The sequence below is a fragment of the Oncorhynchus keta genome, chromosome 30 (assembly GCF_023373465.1).
Source record: "Oncorhynchus keta strain PuntledgeMale-10-30-2019 chromosome 30, Oket_V2, whole genome shotgun sequence".
Lineage (NCBI taxonomy): Eukaryota > Metazoa > Chordata > Actinopteri > Salmoniformes > Salmonidae > Oncorhynchus > Oncorhynchus keta.
Window position 1 is genome coordinate 60284758 of NC_068450.1, and position 26350 is coordinate 60311107.

The 26350-nt window shown below is 46.6% G+C and overlaps 1 protein-coding gene across 1 annotated transcript in view; it reads right to left on the minus strand.

The window, feature by feature from the left end:
* Window positions 1-26350, minus strand: part of LOC118377687 (fibronectin type III domain-containing protein 3B-like) — a 136599-nt gene that overhangs the window by 73562 nt on the left and 36687 nt on the right. The window contains 5 exon segments of the mRNA XM_052488795.1: window positions 844-986; window positions 2689-2857; window positions 6591-6733; window positions 6735-6817; window positions 9636-9712. Coding sequence (XP_052344755.1) covers window positions 844-986; window positions 2689-2857; window positions 6591-6733; window positions 6735-6817; window positions 9636-9712 — 615 coding nt within the window.

Genomic DNA, 26350 nt, shown 5'->3' on the forward strand with positions numbered 1-26350 from the left:
GCCGAGTCAGCCTGATCTCCAGTCCAGAACTGAGACCCTGCTAGACCATCAGAAAGACACAGATACTCCTAGACATACACTGACATGTACTGTACGTGTGTGTGTGTGAAGATACTGAGTTGATCAAAGCTCATCAGGCTCTCGCTCTTTCCATGATGTCACCACCCAGCCCAACAAACACCCCTTACACCTGGCCTCAATGGAACATTCCCCTGCCCCTGGACTGTACAGCCGGGCTGGTCCAAAGCTGTAATGGGGGTCTGAGAGGTGGTTTGGCCTGCTTCTTCGGGATTAACTCTGGTGTCTCTCAGCAGGCCTGTCTGTCACCACCTCTGCACACAGGCCAGCGAGATAGAGATGTGTGTGTTTGAAAGGGAGCTCAAAGGGTTCCTTCATGGAGACCAGGACTCAACAGATATGTACTGTACCTCACCCCTCTTCCCTCTCTCCCCCTTACTCCCCTCACCTCCACTCCTCTCCTCACTACCTCTCCTCTCTCCTGCCCCCCCAGACAAGGCCAGTATTGTAGAGGGAGAAACCGATAGGTCTCGGGAAAGACTCAGCTATGTGGTTACCTAGACAACCCCTTCTCTCCCCCCTCCCTCTCTCTCCACCTCTTCTCTCCACCTCAGTAAGACACCATTCATCTTTTTCTCTCTTTCATTGAGAAGAAAAGAGAGAGAGACATCTGATGAATATTCACTTATCTGTGTGTGTGTGTGTGTGTGTGTGTGTGTGTGTGTGTGTGTGTGTGTGTGTGTGTGTGTGTGTGTGTGTGTGTGTGTGTGTGTGTGTGTGTGTGTGTGTGTGTGTGTGTGCCTGCGTATGTGTGTGTGTGTTTACCTTGCGGTGATTGTGTGTGTGTGTCTGGCTCGTTGCTCCTTGGGCTGCTCCGTAGTTGTCGTCGTTCCGGCTTCTTCCCTCCTGGACTGTTAGCTCCGCCCATTGACCCCAGTGACCCTAGCGAAGGGACGTGGCTCTTCCCGCTGTAACCAATCAAATACAACCAAACTTTATTGACAAAAACTGCATGGAAAGCATCTCAGTAGACTTTACAATGACAATAGACCCAACACATGCTCTTAAAACAGAGTCAAATAGTTTGCATGTGTTTAGACAACCTCATCCTCCCATAGGAAAACAATGTCTGGTCAAAGTCTAACTTCTATAGGAAAACAATGTCTGGTCAAAGTCTAACTTCTATAGGAAAACAATGTCTGGTCAAAGTCGAACTTCTATAGGAAAACAATGTCTGGTCAAAGTCTAACTTCTATAGGAAAACAATGTCTGGTCAAAGTCTAACTTCTATAGGAAAACAATGTCTGGTCAAAGTCGAACTTCTATAGGAAAACAATGTCTGGTCAAAGTCTAACTTCTATAGGAAAACAATGTCTGGTCAAAGTCTAACTTCTATAGGAAAACAATGTCTGGTCAAAGTCTAACTTCTATAGGAAAACAATGTCTGGTCAAAGTCTAACTTCTATAGGAAAACAATGTCTGGTCAAAGTCTAACTTCTATAGGAAAACAATGTCTGGTTAAAGTCTAACTTCTATAGGAAAACAATGTCTGGTCAAAGTCTAACTTCTATAGGAAAACAATGTCTGGTCAAAGTCTGTAACTTCTATAGGAAAACAATGTCTGGTTAAAGTCTAACTTCTATAGGAAAACAATGTCTGGTCAAAGTCTAACTTCTATAGGAAAACAATGTCTGGTCAAAGTCTAACTTCTATAGGAAAACAATGTCTGGTCAAAGTCTAACTTCTATAGGAAAACAATGTCTGGTTAAAGTCTAACTTCTATAGGAAAACAATGTCTGGTTAAAGTCTAACTTCTATAGGAAAACAATGTCTGGTCAAAGTCTAACTTCTATAGGAAAACAATGTCTGGTTAAAGTCTAACTTCTATAGGAAAACAATGTCTGGTTAAAGTCTAACTTCTATAGGAAAACAATGTCTGGTTAAAGTCTAACTTCTATAGGAAAACAATGTCTGGTTAAAGTCTAACTTCTATAGGAAAACAATGTCTGGTTAAAGTCTGTAACTTCTATAGGAAAACAATGTCTGGTCAAAGTCTGTAACTTCTATAGGAAAACAATGTCTGGTCAAAGTCTGTAACTTGTCTATAGTGTCTCTCCTGTCTGCATTATGGCTATATATCTCAGACTTGTAGATCATGTTGATCACTAGTAAAACCAGTAACTAGTCTAAACTTACTAAATAGTCTGTAACTTGTCTCTAATTATAAGGCTAATCCTTTCACACTTGTAGAGAAAGCTAGAAAACTAGTCTCTATGTTCTAACTAGTATTGTAACTAGTCTCTAACTAGTATTGTAACTAGTCTCTAACTAGTATTGTATCTAGTGTTTACGTATTACTGTACCTACAGTTTCTCACAGCAGGAAGATAATCCTGCAGCAACAGGAAATGTGAATTATTATGTGGATTATAAATAATGGACATTTTTGTAGCGGTTGACACGTTTTTTGTTAGGGCAAATAAAGCCTGACATTTTAAAGTGAAATTGACAAACTTTAGAAGCCTTATTAAAACCACAAACACACGACAAGTTAGCATTTCTTGCTAGCGCAGGAAAACTCTCTGCGACAACGGAGTGCTCAAATGAAGATGGCGCATCTGTAGTCTCGAACTAGTTGAACCGGTCCCTAACACCAGGACTATTCACCGACCTGTATCCATTGTGGCTGGAGCCCAGAGACTTGTACAGGGAAGAGGGAGGAGAGTTGAGTCTGTTCTGTCGCTCCAGCTGTCTCTGCTCCTTCATCTTCTTCGGCTGGGGCTTGTTGTAGCTCTCCTCTCTGCCAACGTAGCTGGACATGCCATACACTGGGATTATCTCTGGGAGACGGAGAGATGGAGGGGGTGAAGAGGGAGGGAGAGAGGGATAGGAAAATGAGAGCCCGGACAGACGAAAGAGGGAGTTAGCTATGTAATTGAGGTGTATGTATATACACTGAGTGGACAAAAACATTAAGGACACCTGCTACAGACATAGACGGACCAGGTGAATCAAGGTGAAAGCTGTGATCCCTTACTGATGTCATTTGTTACAATCAGTGTAGATGAAGGGGAGGAGACAGGTTAAAGAAGGATTTTTAAGCCTTGAGACAATTGAGACGGATTGTGTGCGTGTGCCATTCAGAGGGTGAATGGACAAGACAAAATAAGCGCCTCCGAACAGGTTATGAAGTAGGTGCCAGGTGCACCGGTTTGAGTGTGTCAAGAACTGCAATGCTGCTGGGTTTTTCACACTCAACAGTTTCCTGTGTGTATCAAGAATGGTCCACCACCCAAAGGACATTCAGCCAACTTGGGCCAGCATCCCTGTGGAACGCTTTCGACACCTTGTAGAGTCCATGCCCTGACGGATCGAGTCAGTTCTGAGGGCAAAGCAGGGGGGGATACATAGGAATCATGTAGTAACCAAAAAAGTGTTCAACAAATCAAAATATATTTGAGATGTTAGATTCTTCAAAGTAGCCACCCTTTGCCTTGATGACAGCTTTGCATACTCTTGGCATTCTCTCAACCAGCTGCATGAGGTAGTCACCTGGAATGCATTTAAATTAACCTCTTGGTGTTAGGGGGCAGTATTTTAATTTTTGGGAAAAAAACGTTCCCGTTTTCAACGGGATATTTTGTCAGGAAAAGATGCTAGAATATGCATATAATTGACTGCTTTGGATAGAAAACACTCTAACGTTTCCAAAACTGTAAAAATATTGTCTGGGGGTATAACAGAACTGATGTTGCAGGCGAAAGCCTGAGAAAAATCCAATCCGGAAGTGCCCCAGGTTTTGAAAGCGCTGCGTTCCAATGACTCCCTATTCAGCTGTGAATGTACCATCAATGAGCTTACGCTTTCTACGTATTCCCCAAGGTGTCTACAGCATTGTGACGTAGTTTTACACATTTCTGTTGAAGAATAGCCGTAGGCAGCCACATTGCGTAAGTGGTCACATGGTGGCTCCGAGAGAGATTCTCGCGTAAAATACAGAGGTAGCCATTACTCCAATCGGTCAGAGTGAAAAACGAATTGTCCCGAATGATATATTATCAAATAGATATTAGAAAAACACCTTGAGGATGGATTCTAAACAACATTTGCCATGTTTCTGTCGATATTATGGAGCTAATTTGGAATATTTTTCGGTGTTGTGGTGACCGCATTTTCCGGGCGATTTCTCAGCCAAACGTGAAGAACAAACGGAACTATTTCGGCTACAAAAATAATATTTTGGGAAAAAATGAACTTTGGCTGTCTACCTGGGAGTCTCGTGAGTGAAAACATCCGAAGTTCATCAAAGGTAAACTATTTAATTTGATTGCTTTTCTGATTTCCGTGACAAGTTTGCCTGCTGCTAGCAAGGCATAATGCTATGCTAGGCTATGATAAACTTACACAAATGCTTGTCTAGCGTTGGCTGTAAAGCATATTTTGAAAATCTGAGATGACAGGGTGATTAACAAAAGGCTAAGCTGTGTTCCAATATATTTCACTTGTGATTTTCATGAATAGGAAGATTTTCTAGGAAGATGTATGTCCGTTGCGTTATGCTAATTAGTGTCAGATGATGATAACGGTCCCGTTCACGGGCTGGGCGTCACTACAGGTTAACAGGTGTGCCTTGTTAAAAGTTCATTTGCGGAATTTCTTTCCTTCTTAATGCATTTGAGACAATCAGTTGTGATGTGACAAGGTAGGGGTGGTATACAGAAGATAGCCCGATTGGTAAAAGACCAAGTCCATATTATGGCAAGAACAGCTCAAATAAGCAACGAGAAACAACAGTCCATCATTACTTTAAGACATGCAATGACAGGCAATGTGGAAAATTTCAAGAACTTTTCAAGTTTCTTCAAGTGCAGTCGCAAAAACCATCAAGCGCTATGATGAAACTGTCTCTCATGAGGACCGCCACAGGAAAGGAAGACCCAATTTACCTCTGCTGCAGAAGATAAGTTCATTAGAGTTACCAGACTCAGAAATTGCCGCCCAAATAAATGCTTCACTGAGTTCAAGTAACAGACACATCTCAACATCCACTGTTGATAGGAGACTGTGTGAATCAGTTCTTCATGGTCAAATTGCTGCAAAGAAACCACTTCTAAAGGACACAAATAATAAGAAGAGACTTGATTGGGCCAAGAAACACAACCAATAGACATTAGACAGGTGGAAGTCTGTCCTTCAGTCTGATCAGTCCAAATTTGAGATTTTTGGTTCCAACCGCCGTGTCTTTGTGAGACGCAGAGTAGGTGAATGGATGATCTCCGCATGTGTGGTTCCCACTGTGAAGCATGGAGGAGGAAGTGTGATGGCGTGGGCATGCTTTGCTGGTGACACTGTTAGTGATTTATTTAGAAGTCAAGGCACACTTAACCAGCATGGCTACCACAGCATTCTGCAGTGATACGCCATCCCATCTGGTTTGTGCTTAGTGGGACTATCATTTGTTTTTCAACAGGACAATGACCCAACACACCTCCAGGCCGTGTAAGGGCTATTTGACCAAGAAGGAGAGGGATGGAGTGCTGCATAAGATGACCTGGCCTCCACAATCACCCGACCTCAACCCAATTGAGATGGTTTGGGATGAGTTGGACCTCAGATTGAAGGAAAAGTAGCCAACAAGTGCTCCGCATATGTGGAAACTCCTTCAAGACTGTTGGAAAAGCATTCCAAGTGAAGCTGGTTGAGAGAATGCCAAAAATGTGCAAAGCTGTTATCAAGGCAAAGGGTGGCTACTTTGAAGAATCTAAAATCTAAAATATATTTTGATTTGTTGAACACGTTTTTGGTTACTACATGATTCCATATGTGTTCTTTCATTATTCTACAATGTAGAAAATAGTTTAAAAAAATAAAATAAAATGAATGAATGAGTAGGAATGTTCAAACTTTTGACTGGCACTGTATATAGCTCCAGTAGTGTAAAGTACTTAAGTAAAAAATACTTTAAAGTACTACTTAAGTAGTTTTGGGGGTTTCTGTACTTTACTATATATACTTTTGACAACTTTTACTTTTACTCCACTACATTCCTAAAGAAAATAATGTATATTCTACTCCATACATTTTCTCTGATGCACAAAAGTACTCGTTACATTTTGAATGCTTAGCAGGACAGGACGATTGTCCAATTCACGCACTTAAAGAGAAAATCCCTAGTCATCCCTACTGCATCTCATCTGGCAGACTCACTACACACAAATGCTTTGTTTGTAAATGATGTCTGAGTGTTGGAGTGTGCCCCTGGCTCTCCATAAACAAAACAAAACACTTGTGCCATATGGTTTGCTTAATATAATGCATTTTAAATGATTTATAGTTATACTTTTGACACTTAAGTATATTTTATCAATTACAATTACTTAAGTTTATTGAAAACCAATTACTTTTAGTAGTATTTTACTGGGTGACGTTCCCTTTTACTTGAGTCATTTTCTATTAAGGTATCTCAAGTATGACAATTGAGTACTTTTTCCACCATGGTATATATATCTAGTACAGGCTGCAGTATCTCATATGCCCATAGACATGTCTTAGACTGGGGTGTGGGTATCTTACCTTCTCCATATATGGGCGGGAGATGGTGTTGGTAGTACTGGTGGGGGGGCAGGTCTCCAGGACTCACAGGGGGGTAGAAGGAGTGAGAGTTGGGGATAAAGTGGGGGTGGGTGAGGTACGGCGGGAGGTGGGGCGTGGGGGGAGAGCGGGGAGTACGAGGGGGGATAACATTCAGGAGACTGGGGGGTGACGACCACCCGACGCACTCCTGTGTTGTCTTCTAACACCTGGGGGAGGAGAGGCAAAGGGGAGGGGAGAGGGGGAGGGGAGGGGGGGGGAGAGGCAAGGGGAGGGGAGAGGGGGAGGGGGAGGGGAGGGGGAGAGGCAAAGGGGAGGGGAGAGGGGGAGGGGAGGAGAGGAATTCTTAGCATTACTGGAGAATTCCACAATAGAACACATCCAATAACACTCCACAAACACTGGACTCAATTAAATCCAACCCACACTGGGGTATTCACACAGTAGTTCTCCCCATGGTCAAATAACATGGCAGGTTGTGTAAAACCCACCATCACCACCAGGAAGTAGTTCCCCTCACAGGTAACTACAGTTGACAGATTAAGAGGAGTGTGTGGGGGGGGCAGTAGTTTGTAACCCAATACACTAAATTAAATTGCTATAGGTTTGATCAAACTCCAGTTTAAGACTTTGGCTGTACACACATGCATGCACACACACACGCACACACAAATTCCACCAATTCAGACACTCTCTCGCACACACATTCCATTCCATTCACACACATTCCAATTAGTAAGCAAACGCACACTCCCCCGTGAGAGTTGCTTCCAAGCACACACACACTCACCACACAAACAACACACACACGCACCACACAAACACCACACACACACACACACACACCACACACACACACTACACACACACACAGGCAGCAAGAGAGAGAGAGCAAGAGAGGAGAAAAGATAGCCGACCACTCTCTCTGACTCCCCCCTCCAACCTCCACATCCTCTATACAAAACAAACTTACCAAACATGAAAAACAGACATGTTGATGTGAAATCAAGGCCAAAGTCCCACCAGAAACTAGTTGGCAGAGGATCCCCCTCTCTCTCCTCCCATCCCCCTCTCTCTCTCCTTCCATCCATCCCTCTCTCTCCTTCCATCCATCCCTCTCTCTCTCCTTCCTTCCATCCCTCTCTCTCTCTCCTTCCATCCCTCTCTCTCTCTCCTTCCTTCCATCCCTCTCTCTCTCCATCCCTCTCTCTCTCTCTCCTTCCATCCCTCTCTCTCTCTCTCCTTCCATCCCTCTCTCTCTCTCTCCTTCCTTCCTTCCATCCCTCTCTCTCCTTCCTTCCATCCCTCTCTCTCTCTCCTTCCATCACTCTCTCTCTCTCCTTCCTTCCATCCCTCTCTCTCTCCATCCCTCTCTCTCTCTCTCCTTCCATCCCTCTCTCTCTCTCTCCTTCCATCCCTCCCTCTCTCTCCTTCCTTCCATCCCTCTCTCTCCTTCCTTCCATCCCTCTCTCTCTCTCCTTCCATCCCTCTCTCTCTCTCTCCTTCCCTCCCTCTCTCTCTCCTTCCATCTCTCTCTCCTTCCTTCCATCCCTCTCTCTCCTTCCTTCCATCCCTCTCTCTCTCTCCTTCCATCCCTCTCTCTCTCTCTCCTTCCATCCCTCTTTCTCTCCTTCCATCTCTCTCTCCTTCCATCCATCTGTCTCACTCCTTCCCTCCATCCCTCTCTCTCCTTCCATCCCTCTCTCTCCACCCATCCCTCTCTCTCCTTCCATCTCTCTCTCTCCTTCCATCTCTCGCTCTCCTTCCATCTCTCTCTCTCCTTCCATCTCTCTCGCTCTACCCATCCCTCTCTCTCCTTCCATCTCTCTCTCTCCTTCCATCTCTCTCTCTCCTTCCATCTCTCTCTCTCCTTCCATCTCTCTCTCTCCTTCCATCTCTCTCGCTCTACCCATCCCTCTCTCTCCTTCCATCCCTCTCTCTCCTTCCATTTCTCTCTCTCCTTCCATCCCTCTCTCTCCTTCCATTTCTCTCTCTCCTTCCATCCCTCTCTCTCCTTCCATCCCTCTCTCTCCTTCCATCCCTCTCTCTCCTTCCATCCCTCTCTCTCCTTCCATCCCTCTCTCTCCTTCCATCCCTCTCTCTCCTTCCATCCCTCTCTCTCCACCCATCCCTCTCTCTCCACCCATCCCTCTCTCTCCTTCCATCTCTCTCTCTCCTTCCATCTCTCGCTCTCCCCATCCCTCTCTCTCCACCCATCCCTCTCTCTCCTTCCATCTCTCTCTCTCCTTCCATCTCTCGCTCTCCCCATCCCTCTCTCTCCTTCCATCCCTCTCTCTCCTTCCATCCCTCTCTCTCCTTCCATCCCTCTCTCTCCTTCCATCCCTCTCTCTCTACCCATCCCTCTCTCTCCTTCCATTTCTCTCTCTCCTTCCATCCCTCTCTCTCTACCCATCCCTCTCTCTCCTTCCATTTCTCTCTATCCTTCCATCCCTCTCTCTCCTTCCATTTCTCTCTATCCTTCCATCCCCTCTCTCTACCCATCCTCTCTCTCCTTCCATTTCTCTCTATCCTTCCATCCCTCTCTCTCCTTCCATTTCTCTCTCTCCTTCCATCCCTCTCTCTCTACCCATCCCTCTCTCTCCTTCCATTTCTCTCTCTCCTTCCATCCCTCTCTCTCTACCCATCCCTCTCTCTCCTTCCATTTCTCTCTCTCCTTCCATCCCTCTCTCTCTACCCATCCCTCTCTCTCCTTCCATTTCTCTCTCTCCTTCCATCCCTCTCTCTCCTTCCATCCCTCTTTCTCCATTCCATCCCCTCTCTATGTGGGTGTTTATGTACTATAACGGTGACACTTTTTCCCGCTCTCAGTTGGCTCAGTGGCCTCCCCACAACACACACAGTCAATGGCCTCGCTGCTATCACCCCCCCCCCCCAACACACACAGTCAATGGCCTCGCTGCTATCACCGACACCCCCAACAATGTACCCTGCAATAATCAACACATTCCTCTCTGCTCTGGGCGGCTTCAGTTGAGAGCAAGTTTACCACACACAGACACATCTTACCTGGGAGATGTATCCTGGGGGGACGTGGATGGGGGGGATTGATCCATGGGGGGACATCATTGGGACCTCAGCAGGACCTGCACAAAAGATACACACTGTCAGTGACTGTAACACACACACACACACGCTAATGACAAGGTAACGCCTAGGCTTTAGATCAACATGCAGGAGACCTGGTTTCAGTCAGACACACAAACAACAGCAGGTAAAAACCTTATGGAGGAAAATCCACATATTTCTGTGTTTACTTTTCCACTGTGATCTCTTTCTCCATCTCCCCCCTCTCCCCTCCCCCCTCTCCCCTCCCTCTGGTAAAGTCATTGGTATCCCGTAGACTGCTGTAGGCAAGTCTGGGTTCATTGTACATCATACTAAACACACACACACACACAAACACACACACACACACACACACACACACACACACACACACACACACACACACACACACACACACACACACACACACACACACACACACACACACACACACAGTAGATGAGAAGTACACAGTGAGAGACCCCTTTTTGCCCCCTCTCTGACCTCCCTTCCCCCCTCCTCCCTCTCTTCTTTTCTGGGGAATATGAAGCTGTTCATTGAGCATAACATATGAAAACACAAACATACACTCACACACCAGCACACACACACACACGCGCACAAACGCATTCACACACATTTTCACGCACACACACGCAAATGCACACCCACTTGGCAAACAGACATGTGTTTAGACAGTCTCTGTGCTCGTCGCTCAGCAAACAGCAGCTTTCCACCACTTAAACACACACAGCACAGCCTGTTCCCATCCTTGGCCCCCTAGACACACACACACACACACACACACACACACACACACACACACACACACACACACACACACACACACACACACACACACACACACACACACACACACACACACACACACACACACACACACACACACACACACACACACACAGAGGGTAGAACATGGCTCTTTAGTGTACAATCATTTTGGAGTAACTCTGGGAACAAGTTCCTATTTATTTTTGGTCTGTAATGAATTAAACAACCCAGATGTGAACTTCAAAATCTACAACAGCCGAGCTAAAGGCAGAAGCAAGCACATACAGGTAACTGCCAAAATAAAGGAAACACCAACATAAAGTGTCTTAACAGCATAACAGCTTCAATGCACCTTGGCATAGATTCTACAAGTGTCTGGAACTCTATTGGAGGGATGTGACACTATTCTTCCACGAGAAATTCCATCATTTGTTGTTTTATTGATGGTGATGGAAAACACTGTCTCAGGCGCCACTCCAGAATCTCCCATAAGTGTTCAATTGAGTTGAGATCTGGTGACTGAGACGGCCATGGCACACGGTTTACATAGTTTTCATGATCCCTCAAACCATTCAGTGACCACTCGTGCCCTTTGGAGGGGGGCATTGTCATCCTTTGGGCCACAGCCATGGTAGCCATAATGACGGTCAAAATAATGGCCCAGCCAGCATTTTTGACCCTAAGCATGATGTGATGTTAATTGCTGAATTAACTCAGGAACCACACCTGTGTGGAAGCACCTGCTTTCAATATATCCTGAGCAAAAATATAGACGCAACATGCAACAATTTCAACGTTTTTACTGAGTTACAGTTCATTGTAAAGATGGCTGACGTTCTACATGCTCCTAACCAATTGTGCTATTTAGTTAGTTTTATTGGGTTGTTTGCAACTTATTTTGAAACTTATTTTGTACATAATGTACCATCTCTTATGACCGAAAGTAACATGGACATCAGAACAGCGATTACTCACCACGAACTGGAAGAAGCTTTTTCCTTTAACGAGAAGGATTTACTGCTCTCCCGGGAACAGGCCCAGATCCCTGTCATTTGCATGAAGAGCCTTTTGAGAATCCGTAGGTGAGCGAGTAAACTCCCACTGCCATCAATTCTACTTGCTAACATGCAATCATTGGAAAATTATTCATTGATGACCTACGATTACAATTATCCTACCAACAGGACATTGAGAACTGCAATATCTTATGTTTCACCGAGTCGTGGCTGAACGACGACACGGATAATATAGAGCTGGCAGGATTTTCCATGCACCAGCAGAACAAAGAAGCTACATCCGGTAAGAGGAGGGTTGGGGGTGTGTCTTTTTGTCAATAACAGCTGGTGCGCAATGTCTAATATCAAAGAAGTCTTGAGGTATTGCTCGCCTTAGGTAGAGTACCTTATGATAAGCTGTAGACCACACTATCTACCAAGAGAGTTCTCATCTATATTATTCGAAGCCATCTATTTGCAACCACAGACCGATGCTGGTACTAAGACCGCACTCAACCAACTCTATAAGGCCATAAGCAAATAGGAAAATGCTCATCCAGAAGCGGCACTCCTAGTACCACTTTAATGCAGGGAAACTGAAATCAGTTTTACCAAATTTTTACCAGCATGTCACATGTGCAACCAGAGGGAAAGACCACCTTTACTCCACACACAGAGATGTATGTATACACAGCTTTACCCCGCCCTCCCTTTGGAGAATCTGACCATAATTATATCCTCCTGATTCCTGCTTACAAGCTAAAACTAAAGTAGGAAGTACCAGTGACTCGCTCTATACGGAAGTGGTCAGATGACGTGGATGCTATACTACAGGACTGTTTTGCTAGCACAGACTGGAATATGTTCTAGGATTCATCCAATGGCATTGAGAAATACACCACCTCAGTCATCGGCTTCATCAATAAGTGCATCGACGACGTTGTCCCCACAGTGACCGTATGTACATATCCCAACCAGAAGCCATGGATTACAGGCAACATCCGCATCGAGCTAAAGGCTAGAGCTGCCGCTTTCAAGGAGTGGGACACTAATCCGGACGATTATAAGAAATCCCGTGATGCCCTCAGACGAACCATCAAACAAGCAAAGCGTCAATACAGGATTAAGATTGAATCCTACTACACCGCCTCTGACGCCCGTTGGATGTGGCAGGTCTTGTAAACTATTACGGACGACAAAGGGAAACCCAGACACGAGCTGCCCAGTGACGCCTACCAGACGAGCTAAATGCCTTTTATGCTCGCTTCGAGACAAGCAACACTGAAGCATGCACACACTGTTTTGGATGACTGTGTGATAACACTCTCGGTAGCCGATGTGAGCAAGACCTTTAAACAATTTAACATTCACAACGCCGCGGGGCAAGATGGATTACCAGAAGGTGTATTCAAAGCATGCGCGGATCAACTGGCAAATGTCTTCACTGAAATTTTCAACCTCTCCCTGACCGAGTCTGTAATACCTACATGCTTCAAGCAGACCACCATAGTCCTTGTGCCCAAGGAAGCGAAGGTAATCTGCCTAAATGATTACCACCCTGTGGCACTCACGTCGGTAGTGCTTTGAAAGGCTGGTCATGGCTCACATCAACAGCATCCTCCCGGATACCCTAGACCCACTCCAATTCGCATACCGCTCCAACAGATCCACAGATGACACAATCTCAATCGCACTCCACACGGCCCTTTCCCACCTGGACAAAAGGAACACCTATGTGAGAGTGCTGTTCATTGACTACAGCTCAGCGTTCAACACCATAGTGCTCTCAAAGCTCATCAATAAGCTAAGGACCCTGGGACTAAACACCTCCCTCTGCATTCTGGATCCTGGATTTCCTACAGGTGGTAATGGTAGCCAACAACACATCTGCCACGCTGATCCTCAACACTTGGGCCCCTCGGGCTTGTACACTTGGGCCCCTCAGGGGTGTACACTTGGGCCCCTCGTGGACTCCCTGTTCACCCACAACTGCATGGCCAAACACGACTCCAACACCATCATTAAGTTTGCTGACAACACAACAGTGGTAGGCCAGATCACCGACAACGATGAGACGGCCTATAGGGAGGAGATCAGAGAACTGGCAGTGTGGTGCCAGGACAACAACATCTCCCACAATGTGAGCAAGACAAAGGAGCTGAATCTGGACTACAGGAAAAGGCTGGAACTGGAAAACGCTGTCATACACGTTGATCCAGAGCATCCCAAACATGCTCAATGAATGACATGGCTGGTGAATATACAGGCCATGGAATAACTGAGACATTTTCAGCTTCCAGGAATTGTGTACAGATCCTTGCGACAGGGGGCCGTGCATTATCATGCTAAAACATGAGGTGATGGCCACGGATGAGTGGCACGACAAAGCCTCAGGATCTCATCACCGTGTATCTGTACATTCAAATAGCCATCAGTAAAATGCAACTGTGTTCTTTGTCCGTAGCTTATTCCTGCCCATACCATAACCCCACGGCCACCATGGGTCACTCTGTTCACAACGTTGACATCAGCAAACCGCAGGCCAACACAACGCCATACACGTAGTCTGTAGTTGTGAGGCTGCTTGGACATACTGTCAAATTCTCGAAAACAACATTGGTCGAGAAATTAACATTAAATTCTCTGGCAACAGCTCTGGTGGACATGCCAATTGCACACTCCCTCAAAACTTCAGATATCTGAGGCATTGTGTTGTGTGACAAAACTGCACATTTTAGAGTGGTCTTTTATTGTATCCAGCACAAGGTGCACCTGTGTAATGATCATGCTGTTTAATCAGCTTCTTGACATGCCACACCTGTCAGATGGATGTATTATCTTGGCAAGGAGAAATGCTCACTAACAGGGATGTAAACAAATTTGTGCACCGCATTTGAAAGAAATAAACTTTTTGTGGGTATGGACATTTCTGGGATCTTTTATTTCAGCTCATGAAACATGTTGCGTTTATATTTTTTGTTCAGTGTAGTTTGTGTCCCTCATTTACTCAAGTGTTTCCATTATTTTTGGCAGTTACCTTTACCTCTGTTGAGTGCATTATCCTTTTAAATGTTTAAAACCAAAAGCAAAAATGATCAATTCAAAGTAATAATTGAGTTGGTAGTGTTAATTCTCAAATATATTACGATCAGTTGGTGTCAGATATGTACTGGCTTTAACCGCTCGCTCCACTTCTCTCCTCCCTTCCGTCAGATGTCAGAGATGAGGTCATTTCCTGCCTCTAATATATGGCACCATCACCCAGACAGGATGACATGATGTAGAATACAATCTGTCACCTCTACATCCAAGTGTTTCCCCTAGCAACCACATCGCAACCACCACATGATCTGGCTTGGAGCAACACACAGAGAACCCCCCCCACACACAAACTACAGGAGATCAGTTCTCTCCGTGTCCATAGACTAACTAAGCAGAATCTCATCTTCAAAATAATTACGCATCATCCTTTCCCCACTACCACATGGAATACACTCAAAACTGTAGGAGACACACTCACACACTCTCACACACACCCTAACATTCTCATACAGAACAACAGGAGATGATGCAACATTTCATCAGATGTTTCTAATAATACAGCTGTCCAGAACAGCTGCTGCAGGGCCCCAGAGGTGCGCGCACGCGCACGCGCACACACACACACACACACACACACACACACACACACACACACACACACACACACACACACACACACACACACACACACACACACTGTAATTGACTGTGTTCCATTATTGCGTTTAATGTTGTGATGATGTGTTACGCTATGCCTAAGCTAGGTGATAGGCGATTGATTGCTTTGTCCTGTTAAAGGATGGGAGTGGCTTTGTGTCAGGTTTAATCCATCAGAATTCAATCACTTTTTGACAGCATCCCTTTTGATTTGAACAAAACCTTCCACACATATTCGGCCACTGTAGAAGTGCTCGGAAAGTGACTGTTTGGATCTGAATGTCAAAACATTTAATAGATAAAGGTGCTCAAAGTTGACCTATGTTGAATACACCAGCATACCATGAGACCATGAGACTACCATGTCTCCATCACTGGCAAAGATAAACGGTTGAGATGGATGTAATTTAAAAGCGTACAAACAGGGTTGTCAAACTATTCCATCATTTCATGAACCATGGTACAGACACGCCCCCTTTATGAGAGTCACAAGTGTGCATCTGCCACTGAAGGAGGAAGTGTCATGGTGCCTTCGCAACCAAGATGGAAGTGGTAATTTACCACATACGACTGGGAAGAATACGCAACTCATACTGGTAATTACTAGTGGGAAACTTCTCTATCATCCTGAGCACCTATTTCTCACACATGGTGACCTTTGACGGAAATGGCCTCTTTGACAGCGTTTTTTCGGCAGTTGAATGCAACAACAAAACTTTATTTATAAAAAGCAATCTAGTCATGTGGTTTTAGAACTCTATCATTTGTTTACAAGCATGATATCTGTACTTTTAGTTTGTGGTTTACGCAGCTTGTTGGCCATTAGCCAAACAGCGTTTCTCAACGAGTTCAAAAGAGATGAATGCACCCAACTGGTATTTATGACTTCACAACTGGTATATTCCCACCTCCCACATGGTAACAAATGTAGCATGAGAGTGGAAACTTGAGGCTCAACAAAACAATCCTGTGACAACAGACAATGGTGTTGGAGGGCCAGTAGAAGGCACTCTTTCCTCTGGTCTAAAAAAAGATATCCCAATGCCCCAGGGCAGTGATTGGGGACATTGCCCTGTGTAGGATGCCATCTTTCGGATGGGACGTTAAAAGTGTGTCCTGACTCTCTGTGGTCACTATAGATCCCATGGCACTTATTGTAAGAATAGGGGTGGTAACTAGGGATGCACAATATGTCAGTGATCATATCGATATCGGCCGATATTAGCTAAAAATGCCAACATCGGCATCGACCCGATGTCTAGTGTAAAGTCGATGTGCGAAACCAATGTCAAAGCTGACGTGCATACCTATATAACGTAGGTAGATGACGTGCATACCTATATAACGTAGGTAGATGACGTGCATACCTATATAACGTAGGTAGATGACGTGCATACCTATATAACGTAGGTAGATGACGTGCATACCTATATAACGTAGGTAGATGACGTGCATACCTATATAACGTAGGTAGATGACGTGCATACCTATATAACGTAGGTAGATGACGTGCATACCTATATAACGTAGGTAGATGACGTGCATACCTATATAACGTAGGTAGATGACGTGCATACCTATATAACGTAGGTAGATGACGTGCATACCTATACAACGTAGGTAGATGACGTGCATACCTATATAACGTAGGTAGATGACGTGCATACCTATATAACGCAGGTAGATTACCTACATACCTATATAACGTAGGTAGATGACGTGCATACCTATATAACGTAGCTAGATGATGTGCATACCTATATAACGTAGGTAGATGACGTGCATACCTATATAACGCAGGTAGATGACCTACATACCTATATAACGTAGGTAGATGACGTGCATACCTATATAACGTAGGTAGATGACATGCATACCTATATAACGCAGGTAGATGACCTACATACCTATATAACGTAGGTAGATGACGTGCATACCTATATAACGTAGGTAGATGACGTGCATACCTATATAACGTAGCTAGATGATGTGCATACCTTTATAACGTAGGTAGATGACGTGCATACCTTTATAACGTAGGTAGATGACGTGCATACCTATATACCGTAGGTATATGACGTGCATACCTTTATAACGTAGGTAGATGACGTGCATACCTTTATAACGTAGGTAGATGACGTGCATACCTATATAACGTAGGTAGATGACGTGCATACCTATATAACGTAGGTAGATGACGTGTATACCTATATAACGCAGGTAGATGACGTACATACCTTTATAACGTAGGTAGATGACGTGCATACCTATATAACGTAGGTAGATGACGTGCATACCTATATAACGTAGGTAGATGACGTGCATACCTATATAACGCAGGTAGATGACGTGCATACCTATATAACGTAGGTAGATGACGTGCATACCTATATAACGCAGGTAGATGACGTGTATACCTATATAACGCAGGTAGATGACGTACATACCTTTATAACGTAGGTAGATGACGTGCATACCTATATAACGTAGGTAGATGACGTGCATACCTATATAACGTAGGTAGATGACGTGCATACATATATAACATAGGTAGATGACGTGCATACCTATATAACGTAGGTAGATGACGTGCATACCTATATAACGCAGGTAGATGACGTACATACCTATATAACGTAGGTAGATGAGGTAATGACGCCACGAAAAATACAGCGCTACACAGAACAAAAGCAGAAAAATACTAAGCGGACACTTCCAACAACTAAACTTGTTCAAGTCGAGCAGTCATTTGAAAGAGTAAGACAATGTCAGCGAGACAACTCAAACGCCAAGATAATAGAATTCATTGCCCTTGACAATCAACCGTTCTCTGTCGTGGATGACTGCAAACTAAGCCGCACTTCGAGCCCCGGTACACACTACCAAGTAGGCGCTATTTTTCAGATGTTGCCCTACCAGAGTTACACAGTATTGTTGTAAAGCACATCCATGAGCTACTTGCTATGGGCATCACTGCTATTAGCTTCACGACTGACATTTGGACCAGCGATGTCGGCCCCATGAGCATGCGGAGTCTGACAGCACAGTGGGTCCGCGAGGATTTCGTACTGGGGAAAGCCGTATTGCATGCTGAAGAATGTGCTGGTTCTCATTGAACATATTTGAAACTTGGAAACATGAACACACTTCTAGCGCCATTCGAACAACTGACTGGAGAAATAAGGTCCTCAACTGTGTCTGCAGCAGACGTGATGCCCTCTGTCATGGCAGTGAAACGCCTGCTCAACAAAACTGCCAACAGACCGGGGGTTTAAAACTTAAAATACTGGAAGCTGTGAAAAAGCAGTTTGGTGGCATTCTCTCTGAGCCTCTTTACTGTGTCACCACCACGCTCGATGCTAGGCACAAGGACCACTACTTCTTTAACAGGCATTCTCTCTGAGCCTCTTTACTGTGTCACCACCACGCTCGATGCTAGGCACAAGGACCACTACTTCTTTAACAGGCATTCTCTCTGAGCCTCTTTACTGTGTCACCACCACGCTCGATGCTAGGCACAAGGACCACTACTTCTTTAACAGGCATTCTCTCTGAGCCTCTTTACTGTGTCACCACCACACTCGATGCTAGGCACAAGGACCACTACTTCTTTAACAGGCATTCTCTCTGAGCCTCTTTACTGTGTCACCACCACGCTCGATGCTAGGCACAAGGACCACTACTTCTTTAACAGGCATTCTCTCTGAGCCTCTTTACTGTGTCACCACCACGCTCGATGCTAGGCACAAGGACCACTACTTCTTTAACAGGCATTCTCTCTGAGCCTCTTTACTGTGTCACCACCACACTCGATGCTAGGCACAAGGACCACTACTTCTTTAACAGGCATTCTCTCTGAGCCTCTTTACTGTGTCACCACCACGCTCGATGCTAGGCACAAGGACCACTACTTCTTTAACAGGCATTCTCTCTGAGCCTCTACTGTGTCACCACCATGCTCGATGCTAGGCACAAGGACCACTACTTCTTTAACAGGCATTCTCTCTGAGCCTCTTTACTGTGTCACCACCACGCTAGATGCTAGGCACAAGGACCGCTACTTCTTTAACAGGCATTCTCTCTGAGCCTCTTTACTGTGTCGCCACCACGCTCGATGCTAGGCACAAGGACCAATACTTCTTTAACAGGCATTCTCTCTGAGCCTCTTTACTGTGTCGCCACCACGCTCGATGCTAGGCACAAGGACCACTACTTCTTTAACAGGCATTCTCTCTGAGCCTCTTTACTGTGTCGCCACCACACTCGATGCTAGGCACAAGGACCACTACTTCTTTAACAGGCATTCTTTCTGAGCCTCTTTACTGTGTCACCACCACGCTCGATGCTAGGCACAAGGACCACTACTTCTTTAACAGGCATTCTCTCTGAGCCTCTTTACTGTGTCACCACCACGCTCGATGCTAGGCACAAGGACCACTACTTCTTTAACAGGCATTCTCTCTGAGCCTCTTTACTGTGTCACCACCACGCTCGATGCTAGGCACAAGGACCACTACTTCTTTAACAGGCATTCTCTCTGAGCCTCTTTACTGTGTCGCCACCACGCTCGATGCTAGGCACAAGGACCACTACTTCTTTAACAGGCATTCTCTCTGAGCCTCTTTACTGTGTCACCACCACGCTCGATGCTAGGCACAAGGACCGCTACTTCTTTAACAGGCATTCTCTCTGAGCCTCTTTACTGTGTCACCACCACGCTCGATGCTAGGCACAAGGACCGCTACTTCTTTAACAGGCATTCTCTCTGAGCCTCTTTACTGTGTCACCACCACGCTCGATGCTAGGCACAAGGACCAATACTTCTTTAACAGGCATTCTCTCTGAGCCTCTTTACTGTGTCGCCACCACGCTCGATGCTAGGCACAAGGACCACTACTTCTTTAACAGGCATTCTCTCTGAGCCTCTTTACTGTGTCGCCACCACACTCGATGCTAGGCACAAGGACCACTACTTCTTTAACAGGCATTCTCTCTGAGCCTCTTTACTGTGTCACCACCACGCTCGATGCTAGGCACAAGGACCACTACTTCTTTAACAGGCATTCTCTCTGAGCCTCTTTACTGTGTCACCACCACGCTCGATGCTAGGCACAAGGACCACTACTTCTTTAACAGGCATTCTCTCTGAGCCTCTTTACTGTGTCACCACCACGCTCGATGCTAGGCACAAGGACCACTACTTCTTTAACAGGCATTCTCTCTGAGCCTCTTTACTGTGTCACCACCACGCTCGATGCTAGGCACAAGGACCACTACTTCTTTAACAGGCATTCTCTCTGAGCCTCTTTACTGTGTCACCACCACGCTCGATGCTAGGCACAAGGACCACTACTTCTTTAACAGGCATTCTCTCTGAGCCTCTTTACTGTGTCACCACCACGCTCGATGCTAGGCACAAGGACCACTACTTCTTTAACAGGCATTCTCTCTGAGCCTCTTTACTGTGTCACCACCACGCTCGATGCTAGGCACAAGGACCACTACTTCTTTAACAGGCATTCTTTCTGAGCCTCTTTACTGTGTCGCCACCACGCTCGATGCTAGGCACAAGGACCGCTACTTCGATGCAGACCAGAAACAGAGTTGACGTGAAATGTTACATACACAGCTGGACAAGATGGAAACGGACACAGTGACAGTGGGCACCGAGGAAGAGAGGCCATGGACAGACAGAGCTGAAACTTCACTGCTTGACATGTATGATGAAATCCTGGATGAGAATTAAACGACTGAACAAACCAACAACGAAACAGCACAGCAAGTAAGTTAAATAAATAGGTTTTGATTATGTTTTTACTGGTAATGGGGACATACATAAATGCCAACAAAATGACTTTTTGGTCAGTGTGGTGTGTATGTAACCTTTATTTAACTAGGTAAGGTAAATTCTTATTTACAATGACGGCCTACCCCGGCCAAACCGATGCTGGGGCAATTGTGCGCCGCCCTATGTGACTCCCAATCAAGGCCGGTTGTGATACAGCCTGGATTCGAACCAGGGACTGTAGTGACGCCTCTTGCACTGAGATGCAGTGCCTTAGACCGATGCGTCCATGTGTGATAACTATTTAATTGTACTAGAATGCTTAGAAGGCCACTAAAATGTTTAATATCGCTATGTTTTTTTTTTGGCAAGGAAAATATTGGATATCGGAACCGGCCAAAAATGTCATATCGGTGCATCACTAGTGGTAACCCCGGTGTCCTGGCTAAATTCCCAATCTGGCCCTCATACCATCATGGCCACCTAATTACCCCCAGCTTCCGATTAGCTCATTCATCCCCCTCCTCTCCCCTGAAACTATTCCCCAGGTCGTTGATATAAATGAGAATATGTTCTCAGTCAACTTATCTGGTAAAATAAGTTGAAAAAAGAAGAAAATGCATAATGCCAGGAACATAGTGAATGCTGAACATTGTGAATGGCATTTCATTTTCCCACTGTACCGAAACCTAACCGTGACCACAAAACCGCAATACGTACTGAACCATGGGTTTGGTGAACCATTCCACCGCTAACTACAACCACATTACTAAGTCTTTGGTGAACCGTTCCACCCCTAACTACAACCACATTACTAAGTCTTTGGTGAACCGTTCCACCCCTAACTACAACCACATTACTAAGTCTTTGGTGAACTGTTCCACCCCTAACTACAACCACATTACTAAGTCTTTGGTGAACCGTTCCACCCCTAACTACAACCACATTACTAAGTCTTTGGTGAACCGTTCCACCCCTAACTACAACCACATTACTAAGTCTTTGGTGAACCGTTCCACCCCTAACTACAACCACATTACTAAGTCTTTGGTGAACCGTTCCACCCCTAACTACAACCACATTACTAAGTCTTTGGTGAACCGTTCCACCCCTAACTACAACCACATTACTAAGTCTTTGGTGAACCGTTCCACCCTAACTACAACCACATTACTAAGTCTTTGGTGAACCGTTCCACCCCTAACTACAACCACATTACTAAGTCTTTGGGGAACCGTTCCACCCCTAACTACAACCACATTACTAAGTCTTTGGTGAACCGTTCCACCCCTAACTACAACCACATTACTAAGTCTTTGGTGAACCGTTCCACCCCTAACTACAACCACATTACTAAGTCTTTGGTGAACCGTTCCACCCCTAACTACAACCACATTACTAAGTCTTTGGTGAACCGTTCCACCCCTAACTACAACCACATTACTAAGTCTTTGACCACACTGTGTTGTTACTTTGGTGAGTAAAAACTCCTGCTTCCTGCTTAAACTAAAATATCTCAGATACGTAGCATAGCCCCTCTTTCTGTGGGTGTTGTGCCATCGGCTGAGACACAACATGGTCTTGTATGTTGTAATCCTTTAAACACTATAACTCAGTGGAGAATAAAACGTTTAGGAACAGATGTGGAAAACACTTTCACTCTCCCTCCCTCCCCCTCCCTGTCTCCCACTCTCCCTCCCTCCCCTCCCTGTCTCCCACCCCTCCCTGTCTCACACTCTCCCTCCCTCTCCCTCCCTGTCTCCCACTCTCCCTCCCTGTCTCCCACTCTCCCTCCCTCCCCCTCCCTGTCTCCCACTCTCCCTCCCTCCCTCCCTGTCTCCCACTCTCTCTCCCTCCCCCTCCCTGTCTCCCACTCTCCCTGTCTCCCACTCTCCCTCCCTGTCTCCCACTCTCCCTCCCTGTCTCCCACTCTCCCTCACCCTCCCTCTCTGTCTCCCACTCTCCCTCCCTCCCCCTCCCTGTCTCCCACTCTCCCTCACTCTCCCTCCCTGTCTCCCACTCTCCCTCCCTGTCTCCCACTCTCCCTCCCTGTCTCCCACTCTCCCTCCCTGTCTCCCACTCTCTCTCCCTCCCCCTCCCTGTCTCCCACTCTCCCTCCCTGTCTCCCACTCTCCCTCCCTGTCTCCCACTCTCCCTCCCTGTCTCCCACTCTCCCTCACCCTCCCTCCCTGTCTCCCACTCTCCCTCCCTCCCCCTCCCTGTCTCCCACTCTCCCTCACTCTCCCTCCCTGTCTCCCACTCTCCCTCCCTGTCTCCCACTCTCCCTCCCTGTCTCCCACTCTCCCTCCCTCCCCCTCCCTGTCTCCCACTCTCCCTCCCTCCCCCTCCCTGTCTCCCACTCTCCCTCACTCTCCCTCCCTGTCTCCCACTCTCCCTCCCTGTCTCCCACTCTCCCTCACTCTCTCCCCCCTCCCTGTCTCCCACTCTCCCTCACTCGCTCTCTCTCCCCATCCCTGTCTCCCACTCTCCCTCACTCTCTCTCTCTCCCCCTCCCTGTCTCCCTCACTCTCTCTCTCCCCCTCCCTGTCTCCCACTGTCCCTCACTCTCTCTCTCCCCCTCCCTGTCTCCCACTCTCCCTCACTCCCTCTCTCCCCCTCCCTGTCTCTCACTCTCCCTCACTCTCTCTCTCTCCCACTCCCTGTCTCCCACTCTCCCCCTCCCTGTCTCCCTCCCTCCCCCTCCCTGTCTCCCACTCTCCCTCACTCTCCCCCTCCCTGTCTCCCACTCTCCCTCCCTCCCCTCCCTGTCTCCCACTCTCCCTCCCTCACTCTCTCTCTCTCTCTCTCTCACCCCTCCCTGTCTCCCACTCTCCCTCCCTCCCCCACTCTCCCTCCCTCCCCCTCCCTGTCTCCCACTCTCCCTCCCTCACTCTCTCTCTCTCTCTCTCTCTCCCCCTCCCTGTCTCCCTCACTCTCTCTCTCCCCCTCCCTGTCTCCCACTGTCCCTCTCTCTCTCTCCCCTCCCTGTCTCCCACTCTCCCTCACTCCCTCTCTCCCCCTCCCTGTCTCCCACTCTCCCTCACTCTCTCTCTCTCCCCCTCCCTCTCTCTCACTCTCCCCCTCCCTGTCTCCCTCACTCTCCCTCCCTCCCCCTCCCTGTCTCCCCCTCTCCCTCACTCTCCCCCTCCCTGTCTCCCACTCTCCCTCCCTCCCCCTCCCTGTCTCCCACTCTCCCTCACTCTCCCTCCCTCCCCCTCCCTGTCTCCCACTCTCCCTGTCTCCCACTCTCCCTCACTCTCTCTCTCTCCCCCTCCCTGTCTCCCACTCTCCCCCTCCCTGTCTCCCTCACTCTCCCTCCCTCACTCTCTCTCTCTCACTCTCTCTCTCACCCCTCCCTGTGTCCCACTCTCCCCCCCTCCCCCTCCCTGTCTCCCACTCTCCCTCCCTCACTCTCTCTCTCACTCTCTCTCTCTCTCCCTGTCTCCCACTCTCCCTCCCTCCCCCTCCCTGTCTCCCACCCCCTCCCTGTCTCCCACTCTCCCTCCCTCCCCTCCCTGTCTCCCACCCCTCCCTGTCTCCCACTCTCCCTCCCTCCCACTCCCTGTCTCCCACTCTCCCTCCCTCCCTCCCTCACTCTCTCTCTCTCTCCCCCTCCCTGTCTCCCACTCTCCCTCCCTCCCCTCCCTGTCTCCCACCCTCCCCTCCCTGTCTCCCACTCCTCCCTCCCTCCCTCCCTCCCTCCCTCCCCTCACTCTCTCTCTCTCCCCCTCCCTGTCTCCCACTCTCCCTTACTCTCTCTCTCTCCCCTCCCTGTCTCCCACTCTCTATGTGTTTCTCCCATCTTACTCCCTTTCGCTGCCCCCCCTCTCTCACTATCGCACATGTGGTTACCATATTGAGAGGAAGCACAGACCCTCCTGGGAAAGAGAGTGTGTGTGTGTATATGTATATGTGTTTGTGTGTATGGGTGTTTGTTTGTGTGTATGTATGTGTTTGTGTGTGCTATGAAAGGAGTATGTTTGTAAGATGACCTACATACAGCCAGGCACAGATGAAAATCGTACACACACATACACACTACGGTTGGGTGGTACCCAGATTTCCATCCCGGGATATATGATATAACCGGCAGTGCACACAAGAGGCGATATTTCTATATTCAGTTACCAGAATGCTCGCAAAATCCTAACAAGTACAAAGGAACTCCCATAGTGGATGCTAGGTAAATGCTAACAAGTACAAAGGAACTCACATAGCGGATGCTAGGTAAATGCTAACAAGTACAAAGGAACTCCCATAGCGGATGCTAGGTAAATGCTAACAAGTACAAAGGAACTCCCATAGCGGATGCGAGGTAAATGCTAAAAAGCGCATGCGAACATTTACGAAAGACAGAAAACCCAGCACATGACGTTATGGGGCGGCAGGTATCCAAGTGGGCCAGTAACTGTAAAGGTTGCTAGATCGAATCCCCGAGCTGAACAAATAAGAATTTGTTCTTAACTGACTTGCCTAGTTAAATAAAGGAAAAAATAAATAAAATGCAAGTATCTCAAAACGCAGTTTGCAGCAGGAATCTTAATTCAGGAGTGGATTGTCTCTGCTGCTGTTGCCAAGACAATTGATCTTGCAAGCCAACGTTAAAGTAAATTAGTAAACTAGCCCATCTGTACTCCGAGATATGTTTGGTATTTCTTAGATAGTTAACTTAATAGATTTCTGGCAAATATTAATTTCATGCAAGTCTAACTTTATCACCTCAGGAGAGACTCACCTCATCGTGCTTCTTTGTAAACAAACACGTGTGACTGGCTCAAACATGCTTTTGGGAAACTAGTGCCGGTAAGCTTCCTAATGAAAAATAATCTAACAGGTGAAACGTGATCTACTTGATCTATTATCTAGTGCACAAGTTGACTGCAGGTATTTCAAAAGTTATAATATTCAAATTGATTATAAAAATAAAAAAACGGGCTTGACAGTTTTGGAAAATCATGTAAAAAAATTACGGTATATACGGTATACCCCCCACCCCCAACCTTAACACACACACACACACACACACACACACACACACACACACACACACACACACACACACACACACACACACACACACACACACACACACACACACACACCCATGAACATACACACACACACAAACCCATGAACATGCACACACACACAAACCCATGAACATGCACACACACACAAACCCATGAACATGCACACACACACAAACCCATGCACATACACACACACCCATGAACATACACACACACACAAACACATGCACATACACACACACACAAACCCATGCACATACACACACACAGACAAACCCACGAACACACACACACACACAGACAAACCCATGAACACACACACACACCCATGAACACACACACACACACCCATGGACACACACACCCATGGACACA